Genomic DNA, 26,861 nt, shown 5'->3' with positions numbered 1-26,861 from the left:
CTCCCGGGTTATCTTGCTCGCGAATGGAATGGGGCAACTCATATTCTTCTGGAAGATAGTTTTCCATCTGCAAGAATCAAACAATGTAGGTTATGTTCCAAAATAATAAGACTTATAATAACACTTAGAAATGCAAAATGCTTATATTTTTTGAAAAAATTCGAAATGAGGGCTTTAAAAATGGCATTTTCCATATCCTGTTATTGTCAGTTATATCCAAAATTACCGCAAAAATATCGAAACTGACTATAAACTTATTTCTAAGGAAAATTCAAAGCGTACCCATAATTGCAACAAATAATGCTAAAAATAATAATTATAGCGAGTTAGTCGTAATAAGCAATTTTGGTCAAAGTAAGATGTTTTTTTTAAGCATACAATGATTCTAATGACCATTTTTGATTACCTTAAATATTTTTAAACATCAAACTCTGCCTATAACGACCTTAAGTCATGTTTTAAGACCATTTTTATCGAAAAATATTTATTTTAATCAAAACGTACAAAATAAGAAAAATCAAAGACTAGGCTCCAATTTTATTCGTAAGTAAATGATATCTTAATTTAGACAAGTTTTCAGGTTATCCTAAGTTTTAAAAACGTTTTAACGTTACGAAAATTGAAAGCCTAACTTTGTACATTTTTATCAAAACTTCAATTTTCGATCAAACAATCCTAAATTGTTCCAAACTAGTTTCTAAGTGTACTTAGTGAATCACTAAGCCTAAATGAGCTAGCAAAACATCAAATTTCAAAAAATTTCACCAATTCCTAGCTTAAAACTCAAATTCAAGAATCGTAAGCTAAAAGTGAACTAAAATACCTCAATCGAACCTAAAAACTAATACATATCAATCACATTTGTCTAACTAAGCATGTAGGGAATCAAAATTGGGCATAAACATGAATTTTTACAAAAGTCAAAAATTTGACCCTAAGTAAAAACTTGAATTTTTACAGTGAATGAGTACATTACTTGCGAAATTGACAACGAGAACGAGTTTAGATGGCACGAGAGACTTAGATTAGTGCTTTGATTTGTTGAAATTGGTTAAAAAATTGTGATGGAGGTTGTGGTGGTGTGACATCGTTCGAGAGAAAACAGAAGGGAAGAAGAAGAGAAAAAGAAAAGGATAAAGAAAGGGAAAGGAGAAAGAAAAGGAGAAAAAGTTGGGCCCGTGTGGCGCACGAGCTTATTTCCCCGACCCGACTAGCAATTTTTTTATGTTTTAAAAATTTTATCACTAAATTAATAGAGGATTTATAAAATTTTTCTTCGGATTATAATCCGGTTATTTTTATTAATTAAACTAAATTTCAAAAGAAAAAAAAACAAATGGACAGAGTGAAATAAAAATTTTTATTTTATTAATAACATAAATTACACAGGTTCCACAACTATGTTCCAGAAATGAAGCAGAAAGAAAGATAAATTTAAAGCTTATTTGACCATCTAGAGTAGATCAGCGGCGTGTACTGAAAATATTTCAAAATCACTTAGCATTTTACGCTCACGCTTTTGTAAAACTCCGATGTCGTCCATAAGTTTAACCAAAGCCCTTCTAACTTTCTTAATATTTGAAATTCCATCCCTAGGTCCAGTATCTCGGTAATTAAGTTCGAAAAGAAGTTTTGACACTGTGTCTTGAAATAAAAGATCTTCCGCACAGTCAGGATCACTGATAGTAAATTTAAAGTTTTCAGATATTTCTTGAATGACCTTTCTTTGCGGGGTTGTGAATGGAAATTTTGACATAGTGAGGATCTGTACGAGTTCAGAATATATATCCTTTCTTTTTGCGAATAAATTCTGATGTATTCTCTCCTCGGTTGAATCTGAAAAAACTTCGATTAATCTTTTGATGAGAAATGAGGCTGGATCGAAGTAGAAGAATCTCGATCTCCATATCTTGAAATAGGGTTTGGTTTTTTGCTTTCAATCTAAAATTCTAATTCAGAAATCATTGCAGCGACATAATGGTTGATATGAATTTGAGAAAATTACTTATCATTGATGTGAGGTAAAAAACTGATGAATGGCTCTAAATCAAATTTGAAGTCGATTTCTGCATCTCGATACTAGACAAAAATATCATCCCCACGTTCCTTTAAGAATTTGTAAAGAGAACGAACATGACTACGCAGCTCTTTTGATAGATTTATTTGAAATTTTGAAAATGGAAATTCCAAGGAATAGAGGTGCCTTACGAATTCTCTATAGACGTCTAACCTTCTTCTATGATTTAACAGATTTCCAGTAAACGGAGGATCTGAGTTATCAATGCGTCGTTTCCCTTTTGGAGTATATTCAAACAAGTCTGGATATTTGAAAATAGTTGGGTATTCTTCCCGTATTTCATCTTCCATAATGAGTAGTTCATTAAGACTGAACCTCCCTTTTGGATCGTGTAGAGGGTCAAATCCTGGTTCATTTGAATAAAACTTATCTAAAAGCAATGAAATCTCTAAGTCGAATGAAGTTATCCGGCTTCTTGGACTACAAGGATCAAGAATTAATTCTTGATGAGACTCATTAGGGTTTAGATTCGTTTCATTTTTATGTTTATAAAGAAAAACTTCTCCGGTTTCCGAAGTTGTGAGAGAGCAACTGCCTTTCATACTTTCTTCGTAATCGGTTAAGTTTGAACTGGAATCTATAGAAATTAATACCATAATTAATATTTTTTTATATTTTTAAAAAGGGTTTACTATAATGGAGACTTTAAATCCTATACCAAAAAACTCCCAATTTGTTAAGCATGTGTGTTCCTTATCCATTTATCTGTGAAACAAGTTGCCAGGATGACAACAGAGAGGCATGATCCTTTTAGTTTCAATATAATTGGAGACTGTTCGGAAAATCGAACAACCAAGTTCGTGTATAATTGTCTTTCTTAGACACCACTCAAGAATCTCAATATCTTGACAGAATCAACGATTACGTTAACAAACATAAAATTTGATCCTCGGTAGCGGCACCAAAAACTTACTTCTACTTATGATATGGCCAAAACGGACGGTTTTATTTATGCGGTGTCGTTAGGTCGCAAAACTTCAGAATTAGTTACCAAAAGAGAGTAATGGTTTTTTTATTTATATTTAGCTGGGTTTCCTAGCTATATTTCACCTACTTGTCTTCCTTTTAACGAGTAAGTGGTAAATATAACTCAGGTTCGTAGTTTTGTATGTTTGTTCAGTAATGTGGGATAAAAGTTCCTAAATAGTTAACCCTAGTGACAAGTGGTTATAGATTAAGATTAACTAAAGGTAACGTAAACTAGAAAGATAAAAAGGGATAGGTATGATGAATAGAATACTGATGGGAAACTATTCAAGAGTTCAACTTCCTAGAATAAACACTAAACCTCAATCAACTGGGCTATGGACCTAATTGATTTGTCACTAAGAGTTTAGGGTTTGAAGATTCTGGCTAAAAAGGATATCCCCACTCCCAATGTTAACCTTAGAAGGTTTAAACGACCTTATAAAGGAATCCTAGGTACATGAATAAATTGGTATATCCCTAAAGGAAAGTCTCAGCTTTTCTTAATCCTAGTCTAACTACAGTAACGTTCCACCACTTAATACTAAGCTATGCCTTAACATTAACAGATGTGCAATCTTAGATATTCTAAGCAACTGCTAATTGGATTAGATGTCTCTCCTTTGCGATCACTTACTCAACCCCGGATCATCTTACAACATCTCAAGAACATTACTTCTGACGCGAATCATGCTTCTGAGCAAGCCCGTGTTCACTGAACTCTATATTGCCTACTCTAATCACAACCAAAATGGGCAGCTCTTCTTTGACAGATAAATGATTAACCGTACGTAGGCACTATATCCCTATTGTGACGTTAAGCACACATAACTACTTACATTATACCCTAGGGTTGATCAAGTCCTAATAATAGGTTAAAGCCACGTGAATAAGCTGAAAGGGTGATCCGTAAATTAGACTTCTAAACCGTCAAGGTTTTAGCATAAATAGCATAAGTTTCAGATAAGATATTCAACATATAATAAACATTTGCAATGGATTAATGAAAGCAACTTTAAGTAACAAGATAACTTTATTAAATTAAGGAAGGCGTTCACCTTTTACAGACGAGATCTGGACCATTACAAGTGCTGACATCCTCAAGACCGCTCCTAGTACAATCTTCGGCGTTCGCCTTCAGGTACTTAATTTCTCGCTCGGAGGTGAGAAGGCCTTGAAAGCTCTAGTGAGAGAAAGTGTATTGTAGTAAGAGAGCGAAGAGAGCTGTGTTGAAAATGGATGACAAAGACCCTTTAAATAGACTTGAATTTAGCCTGCATACGGCTGGCAAGCTGTATGGCAGGCCTTTTTTTATGCCCGTTTGTACTGGTCAGCCGTTTTGCGTAGCCGTTTACCTGGGCTGTATGGCAGGTCGTATTTCAAGCCGTATAGCAAGCCGTATGGCCTGCCCTGGTTTTACTGATTTCACTGGATCGTAACTTGGTTTTCTTGATCGTGACTTGGTTTCTCGTCTTTCTACGTTTTCGCTCTAGAATATTTGTTTTAGCTCCGATTCGCTTGATTCTTTTTGCATCGTCTTCGTAATTACTTAATCTATAAATTTAACCTAAAAAACGATTATTTTTCCGAAGAAAGTTTGGAACTTTATGTTTTTGGGACTCAATATCTGGGGTAAAAACATGACTTTTTAGCCGATATCAATCATCGAAAAAAAATTTAGAAATCGTTTCAAGTAACTATTCATCCCCCCCCCCCCCCGTGCTAGTTACTTACATCTGTGTTCATACATTGGTGGTATGAGCTCATCAGAAATACTATAAAGTACATGGGGAATTACCATCGGACCAGATCAAGATATTGGTCAAGAGTATAAGACTCGTGGAAATACTGTTACAACAGTAGAGTACAGTGTTGATGTACTATAGGACCACTTGAGCATGGTCAAGGTTAGAAGCTATGGAAGCATTATAAGTGTAAGTACATTACCTCTATCCGAGAAGTACATTTTAGGAAATACTGAGAGTGAGGTACATGGTGGATAACTAACGGATTTATTGGGTAGATCGTAAGGGCTGGTATAAATCATAAATGGGGATTTTTAATGCACTACAATACAAACTAAGCTTATAAAAGTCTTTAAGGACGACTAAGAACCATAAGAGATTCTAATTTGTCTATACACCTTTAGATTTTACCAAACCATTGACGAAAATAAATTCGAAACACAATCATAACCACTCACTTGGGTGATAAACTGAGGTGTTAAGAAACGTTGGATATTACACGTATATGACTATGCTACTTTATTCGTACGCCCAAGGTATGCATTGTATCTAAGATGGGCCACTTGTATCCTTTACCGGTAATGATACGCATATCCGCATGTCCATATGGATTACGCATCCAAAGTCCTAGGCCGCATACTAATTGCCATTTAAGACGTATGGCATGGGCATAGAAACACTCTATGCGCCTATACCAATTAATGTGAGTTTTGTATACTTGCATAAGGGTCCATTATGTTCTAGAAGAATATACGACATAATTAATTTAGATTCTTATTCCTTGAATAACGTAAGTTAGTTTGGGAAATGATCACATTTATTTAGGGATGAAATCCAATTCAAACCCTAATTCGTGAGCCTATAAATACATAGCTCTCAAACCCTAAAAAGATATATCGTTGCTAATACGTAACGCATCATACATATTATCGTACGAACAAGCTTCATAAGATCATTCAAATTAAGACTTTCAGGTATGTTACAAACTATGAAACCTTCATGTCTTTGGGCCACTCAACCTCGTATGCTAGGTTGTTGGTGGACTCTCAAATCGACCACCCTACTGGAATTGAAATGATGCCGGTGTGGGTTATCCATGACTAAGGTCGGAGGTTCGAATATTGTTAGTCCTTAAACCCTTTTATGCACTCAAGCATAGGTTCAGCCTGACCTCGTGAAAATATGCTTGATCATTTGACACCATCCGTGGGAGAGGTTATATGAACAAATAAGATTGGAATTTACGTTGTATATGATTTATTATATCTTTTTTCTATAAAAATTTTTTGTTTAATTAATCGGTCACTTTCAGGTTTTCAAAATCGTCAGTAATTATGGGTGGAGGAAACAAGCATGCCAAAAATCAGGGGCGATCGGACTCTCCAGTAAGTCCAGGGTTTCAAACACCTACAAGGACTGTTATGAACGCACCACCGATGCCACCTGCGCCAGTCAAAGGCACATCCAAACCTCCATCGACATTACATGTCGAAACAAGACCATCTGCAGCAGAAACAGTTTCAAAATAACCATCAAAGAATTGGTGGCACTCTCTTGATGGAAGCGTGTTAAAAACAGGAATCAACTTCAAACCATTTGAAGACCTACCACAAAAAACTTGAGCTTCGGTTCTCCAAGAGAAACCAACCTACCAGGTTATAAAGTTAAAACTACCTGTGTAGGCACCTTACCAATCATCACTTCGATCGAGCCCGAAACTCCGATCGAGAGAGTTACCACAGAGAATGCTCAAGAAAGAATCAGACAGATGGGCCTGAGAAACCCAGACGGTTCATATATCACTGATATGCCCAAATTGGACGGTTTTATTTATGTGGTGTCGTTAGGTCGCAAAACGTCAATTCAGGATATCAACAGAAGAAGTTGATTGTTTAATTTTTATATGCTGGGCCTAAATCTATTATTCCTTCCTATGGGTTAGCAAGGGCAAATATGACCTAGGATCATTCCTTGAGCGGTCGAATTTAAAACGGAGCTTATTCATATAATCTAGTAATTAAGATTGGGTTTGTACATAGTTTAGTATCCAAGACTAGTGGCCAGGTACACCTTGTGTGGAGAGGCAGGATCCTTTTGGTCCCAATAAATTGGCGACTGTTCGGAAAATCCAATAACCAAGTCCAACCAGTTTATTCTAGACACCACTTTATCTGAAATATCAAATTGTGTAAAGGCAATAGTTGGGTTGATTTAATTTATAATTGTATTTAAAATATTAAAGCAAGATAATTAAAATAAGCTAGCTAGCAAGCAACAACTAAGGACAGAGAAGATGTGGTTCACCATGATTTAAGATAACGTAGTGTCGGGATGATTGCGGGACACTCATTGGATAGTTATACCTTGGTGTGAACACTAGATTCCCTACTAAGAGGTTTCCCCGTTAGCATGTCACGAGGAACTAGACTTTGAAGATTCTGATTGGATGGACTATGCTCAACTCCAGACGCTTTATCCGGTTTAAGGATATAAGCGGCCCATCTTGGATGCAGTGCATACCTTGGGCGCACGAATAAAGTAGCATAGCCATATAGATATAATATCCAACCTTTCTTAATACTTTAGTGTATCACCCAAGTGAGTGGTTATGATTGTGTTTCGAATCCCTTTCTGTCAATGGTTTGGTAAACTCTAAGGGTTTGTAGACAAATTAGAACCTCTTCTAGTTCTCAGTCATCCTTAAAGATTTATAAGCTTAGTTTGTATTGTAGTGCGTTAAACTCCCATTTATGACTTAAACCTGCCCTTACTTAAATCTACCCAATAAATTCCTGAGTTATCCACCATGTACTAGACTTGTAGTGGTTCCATAGCTTCTAACCTTGACCATGCCCAAGTGGTCCTATAGTACATCAACACTGTACTCTACTGTTGCAACAGTATTTCTTCGAGTCTTATACTCTTGACCAATGTGTTGATCTGGTCCTATGGTAATTCCCCATGTACTTTATAGTATTTCCGATGGGTTCATACTTTGACCAATGTATTAACATAGATAATTAATTACCCTTATAATGTCGACTTTATAAAAGGTTTTAATCACGTTTATTGGTGGAAGGACGATAATAAAGAGGTTTAATATCATAGACAGAAAGTGAGTACGAGACGATAATTATCCCTAACTAACATTATTAAATCATGGCAAACAATCAAGCAATTACTCACACATCATGGCAACAAGCATTTCTAAAATCAGTAAATCATAAACATCGAACAAAAAATATTATAGTAAACTAATAAAAGAAAGGATAGATATTACCGAATAATGTCGGCAGAATAACACTTGTATTTCTTCATAATATCCATAGTGTTACAATGCTTGAAAGCTTCTACTACTAACTACATACTAATCTCTATTGATCACTAGAGAGCGACAATAGAGAGATAATTACATTTCCTAATCTTTGTATTTTTCTCTCTCTAGAAACTAGAGAGAGAAAGTAGAGAGAAGTAATCTCCTATAGATCACTAGAGAGCGACTATAGAGAGATATTTAGAGAGAAAAGTGAAGAACGGTGTGTTTTTTTGGTGTGTTGAAATGAGAAATGAAGCCCTCCTTTTATAAGCAAAGCTTGAGGGCAAAATTGTAATTTTTGGCCAAAAAACGCCTGGCAGGCCGTTTGGAAAGGGGCACTGGCAGGGGGTTTTTTCTGAAAAACGCCTGGCAGGCCGTTTGGCAAGGGGCACTGGCAGGGGGTTTGGCAGGCTGTACCCTATACTGGCAGGCCGTTTGGCAGCCCATATGGCAGGGGGCTCTGGCAGGCCGTACCCTATACTGGCAGCCCATATGGCAGCCCATATGGCAGGCCGTATTTGGTGCTGGTCAGCCTTGATTCACTGGATCGTAACTTGATTTCTTGTCTTTCACCGTTTTCGCTCTAGAATCTTCGTTTTAGCTCCGTTTTAGCTCCGTTTTTGACGATTCTTGGGCCCACGCGTTCGTTATTGAATTTCCTACAACATGAGGTTAAGTAAATAAACTTTTTTCAAAAATTATAAAATAAGTTATTTAAACGCGAGTTAATCATCTTAGCCGGTTTTGCTCGCTTTTCCTCGTTTCTCATCCGTTTTTAGTGATTCTTGAAAGATAGCCTTTGTAATGACTAAATCTACCAAATTAACCAACAAAGTAATTATTTTGGCAATAAAGTTTGGAACTTTATGGTTTTAGGGCTCAATATCGGGGGTAAAAACATGACTTTTTGGGCGATATCAAATATCCCACACTTAGACTTTGCTTGTCCTCAAGCAAACCTCTCTTTTATTTTGAGTTCAAGGATGCTTCCGAGGTTTCCGTTCTATTATTCAAGTGGCTTGTTATTTATTATAAGACTAAGATCAGATAAATCGTCTTCTAAAAGGGTAGAAACTATCTCTGCAAGCATGAGGGGAGGTTACATGACATTGGTTTCCTTACATGGGTCACTCAAATCACTCAAGTGTTTGGGGTTCCCTATCAATCTATGAAATGAATTTGCTCATAGCTAGTCATGTAGCAAGTATTGTCATAGGCTTGACCAAGAATCAAATCTCCACCGGTTAGATAAGGACGACACTGATCTTCTCCCTAATCATTCTTCCAAGAGGAAGAGCGGGTTTAAAGGTTGGTTTGCGGAGAAAAGTGAAGGTTTTGATATGGCGAAAAGAGTGATTTTTGAATCATTGAAATTTAGAGACATTCGATAGATTTTGGTTTCATGATGATATACTTTTTTCTAGGAAATATGATACTCTATTTTTGTTGAAGAGTTCCTTTAGAGGGTGATGATTTTTAGCGAAGACTTTGCTTCTTTTCTGCAATCCTCCTGGGTCACAATCTTCATTTTCTTAGGGGATCTATGCTCTTTTATTTGAAGACTTTTCTCTTCTTTATTTTTGAGACTTTGCTCAACAATTTATTTATATATATATTTTTTTTTGATATCCCATTTTCATAACTTTGTCTATTTCTTCTTGTGCCCAGAGAGAAAGGTATTTCACCAGAAATAGGTCTTTTTGACCTATAAAAAACAGTCTGGAATTTCGGAATTTTTTGATAATTGTTTGAAGTAAACTTAGTTGATCTATCTCTTTGAATTTCTAGATTTTGGAAATGAGAAAGGAAAGTGGGTGGAAAGGGTAACGTATTTGATAGTGAATTTGGGGTGAGTATTTTCTGATTCATCAACTCTTTAGGGTAACTTGGTCGGTTTAAATGCGTGGAGTGGAAACGAAAACGGATGGTTTTTGTCTTCTCTATTCAGAATGATTTCGGAAGGAGTATCGCACCTACACCACGTATGGCACTTACTAACCATTGGCCTCGAAATGTATGTCAAGGTCAAGTTCTAACTCTAAATGCTAACATCGGCACTCTCAACGGAAAAAATAGTGAAGCATTAAAAATGAATGCTTATTGGGCCATTTTTGGGGTGCCTCACAACAATTATATTGGGTCGATAATGCCTAGTCATGCAATGCTCTTTTAGAGAATCGATTCATCCTTAAGAAGATTTATGTCCTCATTTGTCTTAATTTTAGAACAAACACGCTTGATTTTCGAAAGTACTTTTTCAAAAAGTATCATTTAGTCAAAATTTTTGAAAAATTTACTTTGAGGACAAAGAATCTAAATAGTAGGTATACTCGAAAAGCTTAGTAATATTTTATGTTAAGAACATTTTCCGAGCATCCCATAGCTAATTACGGTGTACTACACCGCTATCCCACACTTAGAGGAACATTGTCCCTAATGTTCATTCTTAGATTTTAGGGATATAAAATCCCATACTTAGAGTTTGAACATGTCAGAAAATGTATCTAAGCTCAATTTTGGGTTGGAATCCCACACTTAGTGATAAGCTTAGGATAGGGTATAGTTTAAGGATATAACGAAGCAAAATAAATAAAGAGAAAGAAACGAATTACTCCCCTTGGGTGCGGATGTGAGCTGAAGATCTGAAGGTAGACTGAGTCGGAACCATCTTCGGCTGGAGTCGAATCGGTCTTCTTGAAGTGTACTCTAGCTCATTAGGGCATTCTCATCCTCCATACAACATCCACCAATACTTGAAATGAAATAATCAACGGGTTTCCTTGTCATTTCATCATTACTCAAGAGTCTCCACCACAGGCATCAGTAACTGTCTATTACTTGTAAAAATGGAAAAGATCAAACCTAGACAGGTGATTAAGCTTTAGGCCCTAGACTCACCGATTTGCGTTTTGATGAAAAAGTTATTTGAAAACTTGATGTTTTTGAAAATTCAACAAATCAGTGTATGACTAAAAAGCTTAATCCCACACTTAAAGTGTTGACTGCCTTTAATTTTAAGACTTTGAAAATGACGTAAATATTGTAATTAAGTTCATGACAAGTAAGAAACTTTGAAAATCTCAATTTAGGTTTCACTTTCTCATTTATTCAATTAACCTCATTATCCTAATCTAACAACTACTAAAAAAATTAAACACACGGGTTACCTCCCGAGAAGCGTTTGTTTTTGTTCGAGTCACGAGCCTGACTCTAGCCTTATTTCTCAAGAAATCTAGGCGGATCCCTTGCATCCATCAGTAGACACCAGAGGTAATATTAGAACATACCGATGAGATTAAAGCAAACATAGAACAAGGTATGTCCAATGAGAGGAGAAGGTGGTTTGAAGTGAATCCTTTGTTTAACTTGAGGTGTAACAAAGCTATCAGTTTCTTCTACCTCCTTGATTTGTGCGGGTTGTTCAAAGGGGTCCTCATCACTCCATGATGTGTATGTCATTATGTATTTGAGTGATGGTTTATAGAGTAGCCCTGACGCAAAACCCATCTTTCTTCTTTGTGACTTCAGGTTGGTCGTAATGTTGTACTCTAAGGATGGAGGTGGGACGATGTCCATTGATGTCTCCAATACGGTAACAACATTAGCAACTACTTCATTGCTAGAATCCTCCATCTCTTTCTTCTTCTTCGGGCTCTCCATTTCTATTTCTTCATCCACCTCCTCATCACTCTGGTTGGGAGTTTCAAGAATAATTGGTTCAGAGAGTTCTTCTAGAATGAAATCCTTTCTAGTCATTAAAAGATCAAAATAAGGTGAGAGTGAAGATTGGGTTGGTGTGGAGTGGTTATTCTTCTTGTCTTCTACTTCTATCTTCTTCTCTTCATTCTCGAAATTTGGTTCACGGAAGATGACTTCATTAGTGGATATGGTATTTATTTTGCCGTTCCCATCAGAAGAACATACAGACTCGTCGATCGTGAAAGTGACCTCTTCTCCACGGGCTCTTAAGGTGATAGTCCGTGAATAAACGTCAACGATTGCTTTGGCTGTATTCATGAAAGGCCTTCCTAAGATGATAGGGGCTTTCATGTCTTCTTTATAGTCCATAACCACAAAGTCAGTTGGAAAGAGGAATTTATCGACCTTAACCATGACGTTCTCAGCTATTCCCTTAGGATATCTAGTGGATTGGTCAACTAGCTGGATGCTCATTTTGGTAGGGTTAAGGTTTCCAATTTTGAGTCTCTGGAACAGTGAGTAGGGCATGAGATTGATGCTGGCACCAAGGTCAGCGAGAGAATAGATAGTACCAGATTGGTAGATAGAACAAGGAAGGGTAAATCATCCGGTGTCCCCTAGTTTTTCAGGAAGAGTATTTAAGAGAATGGCTGAACAATCCGCGTTCAGCAGGACATTGGGTACTTTGGGTACCTTATCCTTGGTTGATAGGAGTTTCCTAAAATACTTCTTACTACGAGGATTTTTAGACACAGTGTCTAAAAATTTACCGTCAAGCTTGAAAGATTTCATCTTGTTATGTCTTTGCTTGAGACGGCTCGGGAATGGAATGGGTGTTTTCTCAGTAGGTTTAGGTGATGACTCAATGACTACTACTGAATGGGTATTAGTTAGTTTCTTCTCCTTAGAAGAAACTGAAGGTCGGCTATGTGCCACCTTTGAGTCATTTTTAGGACAACCAAGAGAATCGAGATGTTGATTTAGCTGGCTTATTTTATTTTCAAGACTACTCAGGTGATTAGTCATGACTAAGTCAGTTGCATCTTGTCTTGCTGTGATCATGTTGATGATACGCAGTATGACATCATCTGGACTTGTCTCTGGTGGGGTAGTGGGTTTAGTGGGTGGGTTGTGAGGATGAGCTAGGATCTTATCGGTGTAGACAACAGAGTCCTCACATTCAGCCTCGTATACCTTGGCCGAATGTGGTTTAGTACAATTCTGGCATAATTACACTTGCGACACATGTTGCGGGAGTTTCTTTAGCTCTCCAACTTCTTTGGTGAGGTTTTCTATTTGTTCCGAGAGAAATTTGATGGTTTTGATAGGATTGGAGGTGGAAAGCGGTGTTGCTGATGAAATATGCTCTTCCGTGTTCCAATCGTGATGGTGTATAGTCATCTCCTCGATCAATCTCTAGGCCTTGTCAGCAGTGAAGTTCATAAAGTTACCCTGAGAAACAGCATCAAGAGTAGACTTATTGTTCTAATTCAGACCTTTATAGAAGGTCAAAATCTGATCAGAGCTCTCAAGACGGTGGTTTGGGCATCTTTGAAGCAAGTGTTTGAATCTTTCCCATGCAGTGTAGAGTGATTCATCGTAAGCTTGTTGAAAGTTTACGATATCATTCCTAAGTCTGATTTGTTTTGATGGGGGAAAGTACTTGATTAAGAAATTTGTTGCCATTTCCTCCCATGAGGTGATAGAATTGGGTTCTAACCCCTCGAACCAGGTTTTTGCATGAAGAGTTAAGGAATAGGGGAACAGATACAGACGAACTACATCTTGTTCAACCCCATTTTGCTTATATGAGTTGGATAAGGAGAGGAATTTATCTAAGTGAGAGTTGGGATCATCAATTGGTAAGCTATGGAATAGATAGTGATTCTGAATGAGTTGTATGATGCTATGCTTAAGCACAAAAGACGCTCCATTAACCTCTGGATAGAGTATTGGTCCTCCTCGTCCTTCTAACGAGGGTTTAGTGATGTCAACGAGAGTGATGTGTGCGGCCATCGTCGAACTATCGTCAGGTAAGTGTGGATCTCGTCGGATGGGGTACAACGTCTGATATCGGATAGAAGAAAGGATGAGTCGGAAGAATTCTTAGCGGTCTAAGTAGGTTAAACCATCCTAAAGGTTCACTAATAAGGAAGTCCATTTTAAACTTTTTTTAATTAATCTAAATTAAGCTAATATTATCTAACCTAACTACGGAAAACTTGTAACTTTTGACAAAGTTAGTCTCAGTCAAAAGGGTCTCTTAAAAACTAACTACTCTAAATAGGCTCCAAATCGTACTACCGCTCCCCGGCAGCGGCGCCAAAAATTTAATTACCCCATGATATGCCCGAATCGGACGGATTTATTTATGCGGTGTCGTTAGGTCGCAAAACGTCAATTCAGGATATCAACGGAAGAAGTTGATTGTTTAATTTATATATGCTGAGCCTAAATCTATTATTCCTTCCTATGGGTTAGCAAGGGCAAATATGACCTAGGGTCGTTCCTTGAGCGGTCGAATTTGAAACGGAGCTTATTCAGATAATTGAGTAATTAAGATTGGGTTTATACACAGTTTAGTATCCAAGACTAGTGGCCAGGTACACCTTGTGTGGAGAGGCAGGATCCTTTTGGTCCCAATAAATTGGCGACTGTTCGGAAAATCCAACCACCAAGTCCAACCGATTTATTCTAGACACCACTTTATCCGGAATATCAAATTGTGTAAAGGCAATAGTTGGGTTGATTTGATTTATAATTGTATTTAAAATATTAAAGCAATATAATTAAAATAAGCTAGCTAGCATGCAACAACTAAGGACAGAGAAGACGGGGTTCACCATGATTTAAGATAACGTAGTGTCGGGATGATTGCGGGACACTCATTGGATAGATATACCTTGGTGTGAACACTAGATTCCCTACTAAGCGGTTTCCCGGTTAGCATGTCACGAGGAACTAGGCTTTGAAGATTCTGATCGGATGGACTATGCACAACTCCCGATGCTTTATCCAGTTTAAGGATATAAGCAGCCCATCTTGGATGCAGTGCATACCTTGGGCGCACGAATAAAGTAGCATAGCCATATAGATATAATATCCAACCTTTCTTAATACTTTAGTGTATCACCCAAGTGAGTGGTTATGATTGTGTTTCGAATCCCTTTCTGTCAATGGTTTGGTAAAATCTAAGGGTTTGTAGACAAATTAGAACATCTTCTAGTTCTCAGTCATCCTTAAAGATTTATAAGCTTGGTTTGTATTGTACTGCGTTAAACTTCCATTTATGACTTAAACCAGCCCTTACTTAAATCTACCCAATAAATCCCTTAGTTATCCACCATGTACTAGACTTGTAGTGGTTCCATAGCTTCTAACCTTGACCATGCCCAAGTGGTCCTATAGCACATCAACACTGTACTTTACTGTTGCAACAGTATTTCCTCGAGTCTTATACTCTTGACCAATGTCTTGATCTGGTCCTATGGTAATTCCCCATGTACTTTGTAGTATTTCCGATGGGTTCATACTTTGACCAATGTATTAACACAGATAATTAATTACCCTTATAATGTCGACTTTATAAAAGGTTTTAATCACGTTTATTGGTAGAAGGATGATAATAACGAGGTTTAATATCATAGACAGAAAGCGAGTACGAGACGATAATTATCCCTAACTAACATTATTAAATCATGGCAAACAATCAAGCAATTACTCACACATCATGGCAACAAGCATTTCTAACATCAGTAAATCATAAACATCGAACAAAAAATATTATAATAAACTGATAAAAGAAAGGATAGATATTACCGAATAATGTCGGCAGAATAACACTTGTATTTCTTCATAATATCCATAGCGTTACAATGCTTGAAAGCTTCTACTACTAACTACATACTAATCTCCTATTGATCACTAGAGAACGACAATAGAGAGATAATTACATTTCCTAATCTGGCAGGTCGTACCCCATACTGGCAGCCCATATGGCAGGCCGTACCCCATACTGGCAGCCCATATGGCAGCCCATCTGGCAGGTCGTACCCCATACTGGCAGCCCATATGGCAGCCCATATGGCAGGCCGTATTTGGTGCTGGTCAGCCTTGATTCACTGGATCGTAACTTGATTTCTTGTCTTTCACCGTTTTCGCTCTAGAATCTTCGTTTTAGCTCCGTTTTTGATGATTCTTGCGCCACGCGTTCGTAATTGAATATCATACAACATGAGGTTAAGTAATTAAACTTTTTTAAAAATTATAAAATAAGTTATTTAAACACGAGTTAATCGTCTTAGCCGGTTTTGCTCGTTTTTCCTCGTTTCTCATCCATTTTTAGTGATTCTTGAAACATAGCCTTTGTAATGACTAAATCTACCAAATTAACCAACAAAGTAATTATTTTGGCGATAAAGTTTGGAACTTTATGGTTTTAGGGCTCAATATCGGGGGTAAAAACATGACTTTTTGGCCGATATCAATCACGCTGATACCACAACAAGGGTCAACGACATATGCGTCTTCGTAACCGATTTTTAATGCTGTAAGAAATCAATATAGTAAGGCGCAATATGATCCGACTCAATCAAACAGTTTTATATCTCAGTTGCAGCAATTTGCGCCACCGCATCTGGCACCAGCTTTTAATGAACCAGCACGAGTGCAAGAATTTAAGAATAACTGGTTCGCGGTAATGCAAGGACAAAAAGCTAAACAAAGTCTCGAGTTAGACCCTACGACAGAAAAATTTATGCCGCATATTGCAAATCATCCTTTTATTGTAGCACCTGTGTTACCTTTAACATTGGGAAGTTACGATGGATTATCAGATCCAGATGATTTCTTGCAAAAATTCGAAGGAACTGCAAGAACGCATAGCTAGGGTGAAGCAGTAGCATGTCACATGTTACCAATAGTGCTGTAGGGGCTAGCAAGGGAATGGTTCAATAATTTTCCATCCCAAAGCATTACAGGCTTTGCGGATTTACATTCAAGATTCCTGTTAAATTTCCACAACCTGCTTGCCCGCAAAAGAACGCACATTGAATGCTACGAAATCAAACAAAAACCAAAAGAAAGTTTGGGGGAATTCATAGATAGGTACACCAAGGAAGTGGCCAAAATACAAGACCTCCCCGAAAGTCAGAAGGTGTCTGGATTTATACATTGCATAGATACAGAAGGACATCTCGCTCTGTGGCAGCGTTTGTGGAGAAGAGTGCCGAAAACTTTCGCAGAAGCTATAAAAAACGCATGATTACATGAGTGTGCAAGAAGACATAAAGCAAAATTGTGGAAATTCCTTTTCAAATATGGATATTGATGACGATTATTATCGGGCACAAGGAAGAACGTCAGAATCCGACAAGCGCTATAGTAGTACTGTAAGTTGAACAATAATAAGGGGGAGGAAGCCAAATGTATAGAAATAACTACGCTGATAATGTTGCATTGATAAAAGACCTCACAAAAACACCAAAAGATATATTGTCTACGGAGGCAGTATGCAAAAGTTTTGATCCCCTGATACCTTTGTAAAAATATGGGAATAGAGACAAAAGCAAATTTTGTGATTTTCATGATGATTATGGTCATGAAACCAATGAATGACGGCATCTAATTGAAAAGGTGGTTGCTGAACTCAAAAGAGGAAGATTGCAGCACTTGAAGAATAGCGGAAATGCATCAAGTGAGAAGCCAAAAGGAGAAGGAATATCCATGGCAAAGAAAGAATGATGGAAGGGAAACAGAGAAAACTATCAATATGGTCAATAGCGGACGAGCAAAGCAGCGACGCAAAGTAGAATTGTCAGAAGAATGGGAAAGCGGTCTCATCTAATTTTCGGCAACTACGCATGAGCCATCAGATGCACCCATCACAATAAAAGGACGCATTAAAAGCTGTGGGTATATCATAAAACAATTGCATATAGATACTAGTTGCGAGGTCGATATAATATACAAACACTGTTTCCGGCTGGTGCCTGGAACTGTTCGGGCAAAACTAATAACTCCCAGCATCGCACTATCTGGATTCTCTGGCGAGTACGCATGGCCAATTGGGATCATCGAGCTGGAATTAGAACTAGTAGATGATGATAATAAGGAATTAGTAAGAAGTACAACAGTAGAATTTTCTGTAGTAAGATCTTATTCAAAATACAATGCGCTCTTAGGATGCACAACATTACAAAAGTTGGCGACCATTCCTTCCACGGTGCATGGTCTTATAAATTTACAACTCCATTGGGAATCACAACAATAAGATCAGAAACACAAGACGCAAGTGTTACGACAGTAGAACAAGTAGAAAAACAGCCAAGTGAAGAAGAGCAGCTGCGGAGCTGAATGATTATCGCAAATACGCGGTATCCGACCAAAAAATTAAGATCGGCAGAGGATTGTCTGACGAAACAAAGTTTAAACTTCGTAACATATTAGTTTCTAACACATATGTGTTTGCATGGAAAGAAGCAGATATGACCGGCAAGCCAAGGGAAATAGCTGAACATAAGCTTAATGCAAACCCAAGTTTAATGCCAGTACACCAAAAGATACGCGGTAGGCACCAAAAAGAAGCGAATGGTTAAAGGCAGAAGTCGAAAAATTAGTTAAAGGAAACATATTGCAAGAAGTGCGGTACCAAACTTGGGTAGCAAACCCGCTACTGGTAAAAAAGTCTGACGGATGTTGGCGCATGTGCGTCGACTTCACAGATATTAATAAGGCATGTCTTAAGGACAATTACCCTTTACCAGAAATAGACTGGAAAGTCGAATCGCTAGATGATTTCCGGTATAAATGTTTTTTGGATGCATACAAAGGATAACATCAAATACAGATGGCCGTGGACGATGAAGACAAAACTGCCTTCCACACTAGCCAAGGCATTTATTGTTATATAAAGATGCCATTTGGTTTGAAGAATTTCGGGGCAACATATCAACGCGTAATAGATGAGGCCTTTAAAAGTCAAATTGGCAGAAATTTAGAAGCATATGTGGACGATTTGGTGATAAAAAGCACTACAGAGCAAAGATTATTGGACGATATATTAGAAATGTTGGCGTTATTAAGAAAGATAAACATGAAGCTAAATTCGTCAAAATGTAGCTTTGGAGAAGAAGAAGGGAAATTTCTCGGCCATATAATCACTGAGCGCGGAATACGCGCAAATCCAAAGAAAATAGAAGCCATCAAAAGTCTGCCATCACCTAGAAGTAAGAAGGAGGTGCAAAGTTTGACGGGTAAGTTGGCCGCATTAACGAGATTCTTGTCAAAATTCGTAGAACGATCGTTTCCATTTTTTGGGACTCTAAAAATTGTTTAAAGAAAACGGATTTCAAATGTACAGAAGAAGCGAAAGTTGCTTTTCAAGAGATGAAAAAGTTGTTAAAGGAATTGCCAACGATGACTGCGCCCGTTGCAGGAAAAACATTAATACTTTACTTAGCGGCGTCAAAAGAAGCAATAAGTTCGGTATTGATAGCAAACAGGGGGCAGGTACGTACTTCAAACTAAAACTTAGTTATTTCTTATTCAATTGTCATTTAAAATTATATGTATTATGCTATGAGAACAGGTACAAATGCTTGTATATTTTGTTAGTAAAGCCTTAACAGGAAGCGAATTAAATTATCCTGCAATCGAAAAACTCGTCTAGGTACTTGTGCATACAGCCAGACGCTTAAGGAGATATTTCCAAGCGCATCCAATAATGGTCTTAACAGATCAACTAATAAAGCAGGTATGGCAAAAAACAAAATATTAGTAAAACATAAAATTGCTTGAAAAAATTCTCGTAAATTTATATTCGGTACCAATTGTTGAGCAGGTGCTATAGAAACCAGAAAATTCTGGTCGCATGGTCAAATGGGCTATTGAATTAGGTGAGTACGAGATACGTTTCTCACCAAGAAGTGCCATGAAAGGGCAAGTCCTAGCAGATTACCTGGCTGAAACAGCCGAAGATATTGAAGTCTCACACGAATCAAAAGAAATACCACCTCCACCAGAGCAGTTGTGGGAGATGCATACAGACGGGGCATGTGGTCCAGAGGGCGCAGGGGCGGGAATAGTCCTAAAATGTCCAGAGGGAGAGGAATATACCTTCACATTGCGTTTTAGCTTCCCTGTAACAAATAATGAAGCTGAGTATGAAGCATTACTATCTGGAATTGAGTAGCAAAATACTTGGAAGTAAAAGAGTTATCAGTATATGTTGATTCACAATTGGTCGTAAATCAATTCAACGGAATATTCGAAGCACATGATGAGTCAATGCAAAAATATCTGAAACTTGTGCAAGCACGTGCGATAGACTTCGATGTATTCCAGATAATGCAAGTTTCAAGAATGTTGAATAAAAAGGCCGATGCGCTCAGTAAGTTGGCTGCCTTAACGTTCAATCATTTCAAAAAAGAAATTTGGGTGGAAGAAGTGAAATTCAAATCCATTGACATAGACTGCATATCTATCGCAGTCGAAGAGGATGAGCCAAGTTGGATGACACCGATAGTTAAATTTTTGAACACCAGAACATTGCCAATAGACTCAATAGAGGCAAGAAAAATTAAAATGAAAGCATCAATGTATTTGCTAAACAAAGGAGTCCTATATAGAAAATCTTTATTGGGACCTCATTGCGGTGTCTTAATCCTACTCAAGCAGAATTAATTATCCGGGAAGTGCATGAGGGAATGTGCGCTATGCATTCAGGACATAAAATAGTGGTGTCCAAGATAATACGGATTGGATACTACTGGCCGTCAATGTACAGAGATCATGCGGAAATAATACGCAAATGTCGGTCATATCAGCTGCATGCACTGGTAAGCAAAGCTCCGCGACATCCAATGATACCAGTCGCGTCTCCATGGCCATTCTGTAAATGGGCAATCAATATAGTGGGACCATTCCCCGCAGGCCCAATAGGTGTAAAGTTTTTGGTCGTAGCCATAGATTATTTCACAAAGTGGGTAGAGGCCAAGCCGCTCAAAACAATTTTAGGCAAACAAGTCCGCAATTTTGTATGGGAAAATATCGTTTGTCGGTTCAAAATACCAAATGAAATTGTGAGCGATAATGGTACACAATTCAAAGGGAATCCATTCAGAGACTGGTGCCAAGAACTGAATACAAAGCAAACATTCACATCAGTTGCACACCCTCATGCAAATGGCCAATGTGAAGTAACAAATCGGGATATCGTGTTAGGTATCAACGAAAGACTTGGGCTGTGCCAAAAGGGTTGGATAGATGAACTACCAAACATGTTATGGGCACACCACACGACCCCAAAGGGCGCAACTAATGAAACACCTTTCAGCTTGGTGTACGGGTCCGAGGCAGTAATACCTACAGAGATAAATGTGCCAACCATGCGCATAGACCCCTTCGATGAAAGCAGCAATAACGAAGAACTGCGTGAAAATCTCAATTTGGTTGAAGAACGCAGGGAAATGACGGCAATAAAAGAATCAATCAATAAGCAAGAATCGCAAGCTACTATAACAAACGCGTACAACCATTATCTTTCTAGTTGGATGATTTGGTGTGGCGAAAAAATGAAGCAAGAAGAGTGGAAGATACGGGTAAACTTGGCCCAAAATGGGAAGGACCATACAAGGTTATTGGTATAAGTGATACAGAGGCATATCGGTTAGCAAATTTAGATGAAAAAGCAATAAAGCATAACTGGCATGAGCAAACACTCAAACGGTGCTACATATGAAAAACAACATAGGGATGATCACCCCAAACAACTGTTTGGATTCTTATTATGTAATTTTTTATCTTCCATTGTGAACATGACAACTAAGTGTTGATCAAAATTTGTTTGAAATAAATTGAGTCAATCAGTTTAAGCCAATAACTCGTGCATTTTTATATTTGTTGATTGCATGCCCCTAAGCTGCACAGGGGTACATCCGAATCTCAAGTGGCATAGTTTAGTTTGGTTACTAATACTATTTTTAATGGTGACAGTAGTAAAACATTGGATTGTTTCAAACGCTTGTATACCGCGCAAGACGGAGACTTGCACAGTCTAGATTATAAAATAAAAGTTTGGTTTACTTGTTTAAAAATATCCGGACATTAGCGTGGCGGGTGATATTGGCTAAAAAGTCACGTTTTCACCCCGGTATTAAGGCCCAAAATCAATAAAGTTCCAAACTTTATCACCAAAATACCTACTTCGTCGGTTAAAATTGAAGAACAAGTTATTACGAAGACGGTGCAAGAAGAATCAAGTAAATTGGAGCTAAAACGAAGATTCTAGAGCGAAAACAGTGAAAGACAAGAAATCAAGTTACGATCTAGCAAATCAGCAAGCCAAACGGCTTGCCAAATGGGCTGCCAAACAGCCTGCCTGGCTTGCAAACGGCCTGCCACACACCCAGATCAAACGGGCACGATAAACGGCCTGGCCCGGTAAACGGCCCCTGCAAACGGCTTGCCAAACGGCCTGCCAGCCGTTTGCAGGCAAATTTCAAGCTTATTTAAAGGGTCTTTGTCATTCATTCCAACATACACTTCAATTCACTTCTTTCTCTCTCTTGTACAATATTAGTCATACTCTTAGGGTCTTCAACTCCGTGCGGGAAACCTAGTACCCGGAGAAGAATGCCGAAGGTTGTATTAGGAGCGGTCTGGAGTTTGAAGTTGTCACTTTTGTATTCAGAACTCGTTTAATCTACTGGTACTTCTATCCTTTGTCTTTATATAATGTCTTTCATTATTATACTTTGTGATACTGTTGCCATGATTAGCGAGTAGTTTTCTTTAGTGTATGTTATGATGTAGTCAGTTATAATACCGAAATTATATTATGGCTTGTGTATGTTATCAAAATGCTTTCCGATTATGCTTTGAACTCAACCGCTTTTCCAACTAATAGAACGTAGTTATTGGCTCTGTTAATGGGAAGTCGCGAACCCCGATTTAGAGTACACTATGTGTGTCACCCCATGGTAAGAGAAGTCTATCGGATACAACGTGAGTTTGACTGAGGCACACCGGTTGTAGTAAGTCCACCGAGCCTTGGACTCCGACTGAGGTCTCTTTCGTAGTGAAACATCTAACTAGACCCCTAGTACACTGTCGGTCCTAGACCATGCTAGTGTAGTCATCAAGCATATAAACTTCGTACGTGTACGCTGAAGCACAACGGTTGTTGTAAGCTGTACCTCTGCTAAGTAAGGCCATGGAACATGGTTAGTGCTGACTAGTACACTTCACCATAACACGGTCTCGAGCATTGCACCCCGCTTGAGGGATTCTTGGTTCATTAAGGAACTGTTTGTTCGAACACATAAAGGATTGGACCGTTAGGATAACCGAACATGTTCATGGAAGTCACTAGACTTGGCCATGGTGTTCTTTATGGTTGAACTCCTTTTAAGGGCCTAACTATCTTTTAAAACCAATCATTAATGAAAGCATCGAGGCACATCGCGTCTCTCGGATATGGAAAACCATATACCCCATTATGCTTAAGAAAGTTTAGACCATTGTAGAATGTTAATACGTCACCCAACCAAGTCGCTCAATTGGATGAGCCATCTGAACGTGTATTCCTGTAGTCAGACTGTACGGGCATCGGGGGTAAGGGACGTTACTGTCTATTCAGAATCTTCAAGCCTATCGCATTACCCAGTGACATGTCTTATGATAGGGCGTTTAGGACTAGTGTAATGAATACAAGGTCATTGCCTATCCATGAGTCAGCATTCCATAATCTCAGCAAAGTAACTGATGAAGTCATAGCATGCACTTGTTTTACTGAATTACAAATTTTACCGTATTTACTTTACCTTATCTTATAAACTAGAAAACCCAAATTTAAGTAATAACCCACTACTCCTGCACCTTAGAATTATCTTAAGTTTAGATATAGGTTCGATTCTACTGATATCTCAAAAATACGACTCTAGGTCATACTTTCCTTACTCATAATAAGGAGTAGTAGGATTTAGGCCCCGCTAAATATAAATTGAAAATCATTACCCCTTGTTGGTGGTTGATTCTTACGCCTTTCGGCCTAACGACACCGCATAAACAAAACCGTCCATTTTGACCATATCATTGTGGTAGGGAGTTTTTGGCGCCGCTGCAGGGGAACTAGTATAAGATAATACTGCTTCTATCAAACTCATTCACAAGCATTTAGTGGTGTCTAAGAAAGATAATTATACATGGACTTGGTTGTTGGATTTTTCGAACAGTGTCCAATTATATTAATCCAAACGGATCCTGCCTCTCCGTAGTCGGCCTGGCCACTTGGTTTGTTGAATAGTTCGTGCAAAGCTCTGTTATCAAAATACCAGGGAATCAGTAGCAAGAACCAAAAACATATTCAACCTTAGGATAATTAATTAGATTAGATTGCCTTAGACTACCTTAGATTAAGACTACCTTAGACTACTCTAGATTAATTTAGATTACCTTAGATAGCTTAGATTAAATTTAGGAACTTAGCTTATCTGCTTAAAATTTAAAAACAAAAAGGCATACCCAGTGTATGACCCAAACCCGATCTAGACCAGGGCCGTTGTTTTTCGTATCTGATCCAGACGCAATAATCTCAAAAGCACGCAAGGAAGGATGAATAAGAAAAGAGATGGCGTTACGCGTTACTTTAGCAGAAAACACTAAACCCACGATTGAAGGCCTAGGCAGACCGATCAGATTCCCAGAGGTTCAAGGACACTCGTTCGAGTTAAAACATCACATTATACAGCTCATCCAAAATGGCTGTGAATTCCATGGATTATCGAATGATGATCCAAATTCTCACCTTGATAAATTCATATCTCTTTCGAACTCCTATAAACAGCCAGTAATAGGACAAGATATAGTCCGGCTATAATTGTTCCCCTATTCTCTCACTCATCATGCACAAACATGGTTTGAAGGATTGGAAAAAGATTCCATCACGTCTTGGACGAAGATGGATACTAAATTCCTAACCAAATATTTCCCTCCTTTTAAACAAATCAAACTCATGAATGACATCATTAACTTTAAACAAAGTTATGATGAATCTCTTTACACTGCATGGGAGCGATTCAAAACTCTGCTGAAGAAATGCCCTAATCACCAGTTAGATCCGCCAGCCCAAATATGTACCTTCTACAATGGTCTTACGGTAAATCATAGGACGATGATCGATGCCGCCGCTCAAGGAAATAACCAAACCACGGACGAAGCATGGGAGTTGTTCGAGAACATGACTATGCATCATCATAACTGGGAACAGTGGTGAAACCACTTCATCATTTACACCACTCTCCACACTTAATAATCAAACGGAGGCCATCAAAACTCTCACGGACAAGATGGAATCTCTTGCAAAACAACTCGGAGAATTGAAGACGCAGCCGCAGCGGGTTAACCAGGTCCAGGCATGTGTTAATTGTACCAACCCGCAACCCACTGAAGAATATCAAGTTGAGTACGAGAACCCTAACGGTTCAGTCTGTTAAGTTCAATACCCAGCTCGTCAATCAAATCCTGGATTCAATCAACAACCTAGGGTTAACCAATTCCAAAGAAGCAACCAACCTTTTCGCTATAGTTACCCACCTTATCCACCCCAACAGTCTCAATTGACCTACGATCAACCACTTCCACTCACTGGTCCGCCAGCTGAGGAAAATTCCCCAACCACCCAAATTACAAAAGTAACCAACCCCACTCTCGGAGCTGATGATCAATTGACATAGTTTATCCAAGGACAACAACAACTAAATCAGAGAACTGCATCTAGACAGGACCAGACGGAGATACTAATGAGAAATCAATTGGCTCTGCTCAAAAGTCTAGAGACGCAGCTCGGACAGTTATCACAACACCTAGAAACCCGACCTCAAGGAAGGTTACCTAATAATACTATCCAAAATCCCCACATAGAAGAAGCTAAGAAAATGGATTCCGTAATTCCAGAGGAAGAACCTCAGAGAAGGTCAGATATGTGACGACCCGGGAATTTCCGACCAAATTTAAACTCAATCTTTATATAATTTCGACACGATAAGCAAAGTCTGTAATGATGAGTCTCGAAAATGTTGGAACTATGTTTATATAATCAATTGACCTTTGACTATTACCCGACGATTCACGAACTTATAATTGAAAATATAAATGTATATATAAATAACTATACATGTAAATAATTATATATAATAAATTAAATATAATAATGAACTACTATGTGATTTAGTTATTATGGAAAATAACTTCAAATAAGAAAAACTTGTTAATCTGAATATATAAAGTATATTGAAGATAAATAATTTCGAACATTAATTGTCAACGACAACAAGGTATTAAAATTTATAATGTTATACTTTGAGTTTAATTGTTCCAATATATATAATGAACATATTTATCTACGTAATAAATATGATATTTAAAAACATAATTACATATATAATAGTGAGAATAGATATGTGATATCTATACATAATTAGCACTATATAGAATGTATACATATATAAATAAATGTAACTACAAGATAAAATACAGTTGTTGTATTAATGTTAATATCAGTATTAATAATAGTATGATATAAATATGAAACTGAATATGTGTAAATTATTAGATTTTTATTGTTAATATTATTATTAATTAATAATATCTATATTATTAAAGTTGTATTATTATTAATGTTATTATTATTATCATTTTATCATTTTATTATTATTATTATTATTATTATTATTATTATTATTATTATTAGTATTATCATGATTGATATTATTATTATAAATTATTATTAATATCATTTTTAGTATTATTTGATAATAATAATATTATTGTTATTAATATTAATATTATTATTATTATTATTTGAATTTTTATTATTATTAATATAAGTGTAATTATTAATTATTAACATATCTTTTTATATAAAATCGATTATATAGATTTAGGATCAGATTAGGAATCATGTACCAATCAACCAGTAGTTAATTTTGTTTATATACCTAATATCGTACCAATTACCTACAGGATGTGTCAATTTCAGTTACACGTCGTGATCTTCTCC

The 26,861-nt window shown here is 37.5% G+C and overlaps 1 protein-coding gene and 1 non-coding gene across 2 annotated transcripts; one reads left to right on the top strand and one right to left on the bottom strand.

Moving 5' to 3' along the window:
- Nucleotides 1-20,089: 20,089 nt before the first annotated feature.
- Nucleotides 20,090-20,485, top strand: LOC139859537 (uncharacterized). The gene has a single exon (XM_071848314.1). The coding sequence runs from the start codon at nucleotides 20,090-20,092 to the stop codon at nucleotides 20,483-20,485; it is 396 nt and encodes a 131-aa protein (XP_071704415.1).
- A 4,324-nt stretch (nucleotides 20,486-24,809) lies between these two features.
- Nucleotides 24,810-24,916, bottom strand: LOC139860742 (small nucleolar RNA R71). The gene has a single exon (XR_011763365.1). It is a non-coding gene; the product is annotated as a small nucleolar RNA R71 (small nucleolar RNA).
- Nucleotides 24,917-26,861: the final 1,945 nt, after the last annotated feature.

This window comes from Rutidosis leptorrhynchoides, chromosome 7 (genome assembly GCF_046630445.1).
Source record: "Rutidosis leptorrhynchoides isolate AG116_Rl617_1_P2 chromosome 7, CSIRO_AGI_Rlap_v1, whole genome shotgun sequence".
In the NCBI taxonomy this organism is placed as follows: Eukaryota; Viridiplantae; Streptophyta; class Magnoliopsida; order Asterales; family Asteraceae; genus Rutidosis; species Rutidosis leptorrhynchoides.
This window is presented reverse-complemented; position numbering and strand designations above follow the sequence as displayed.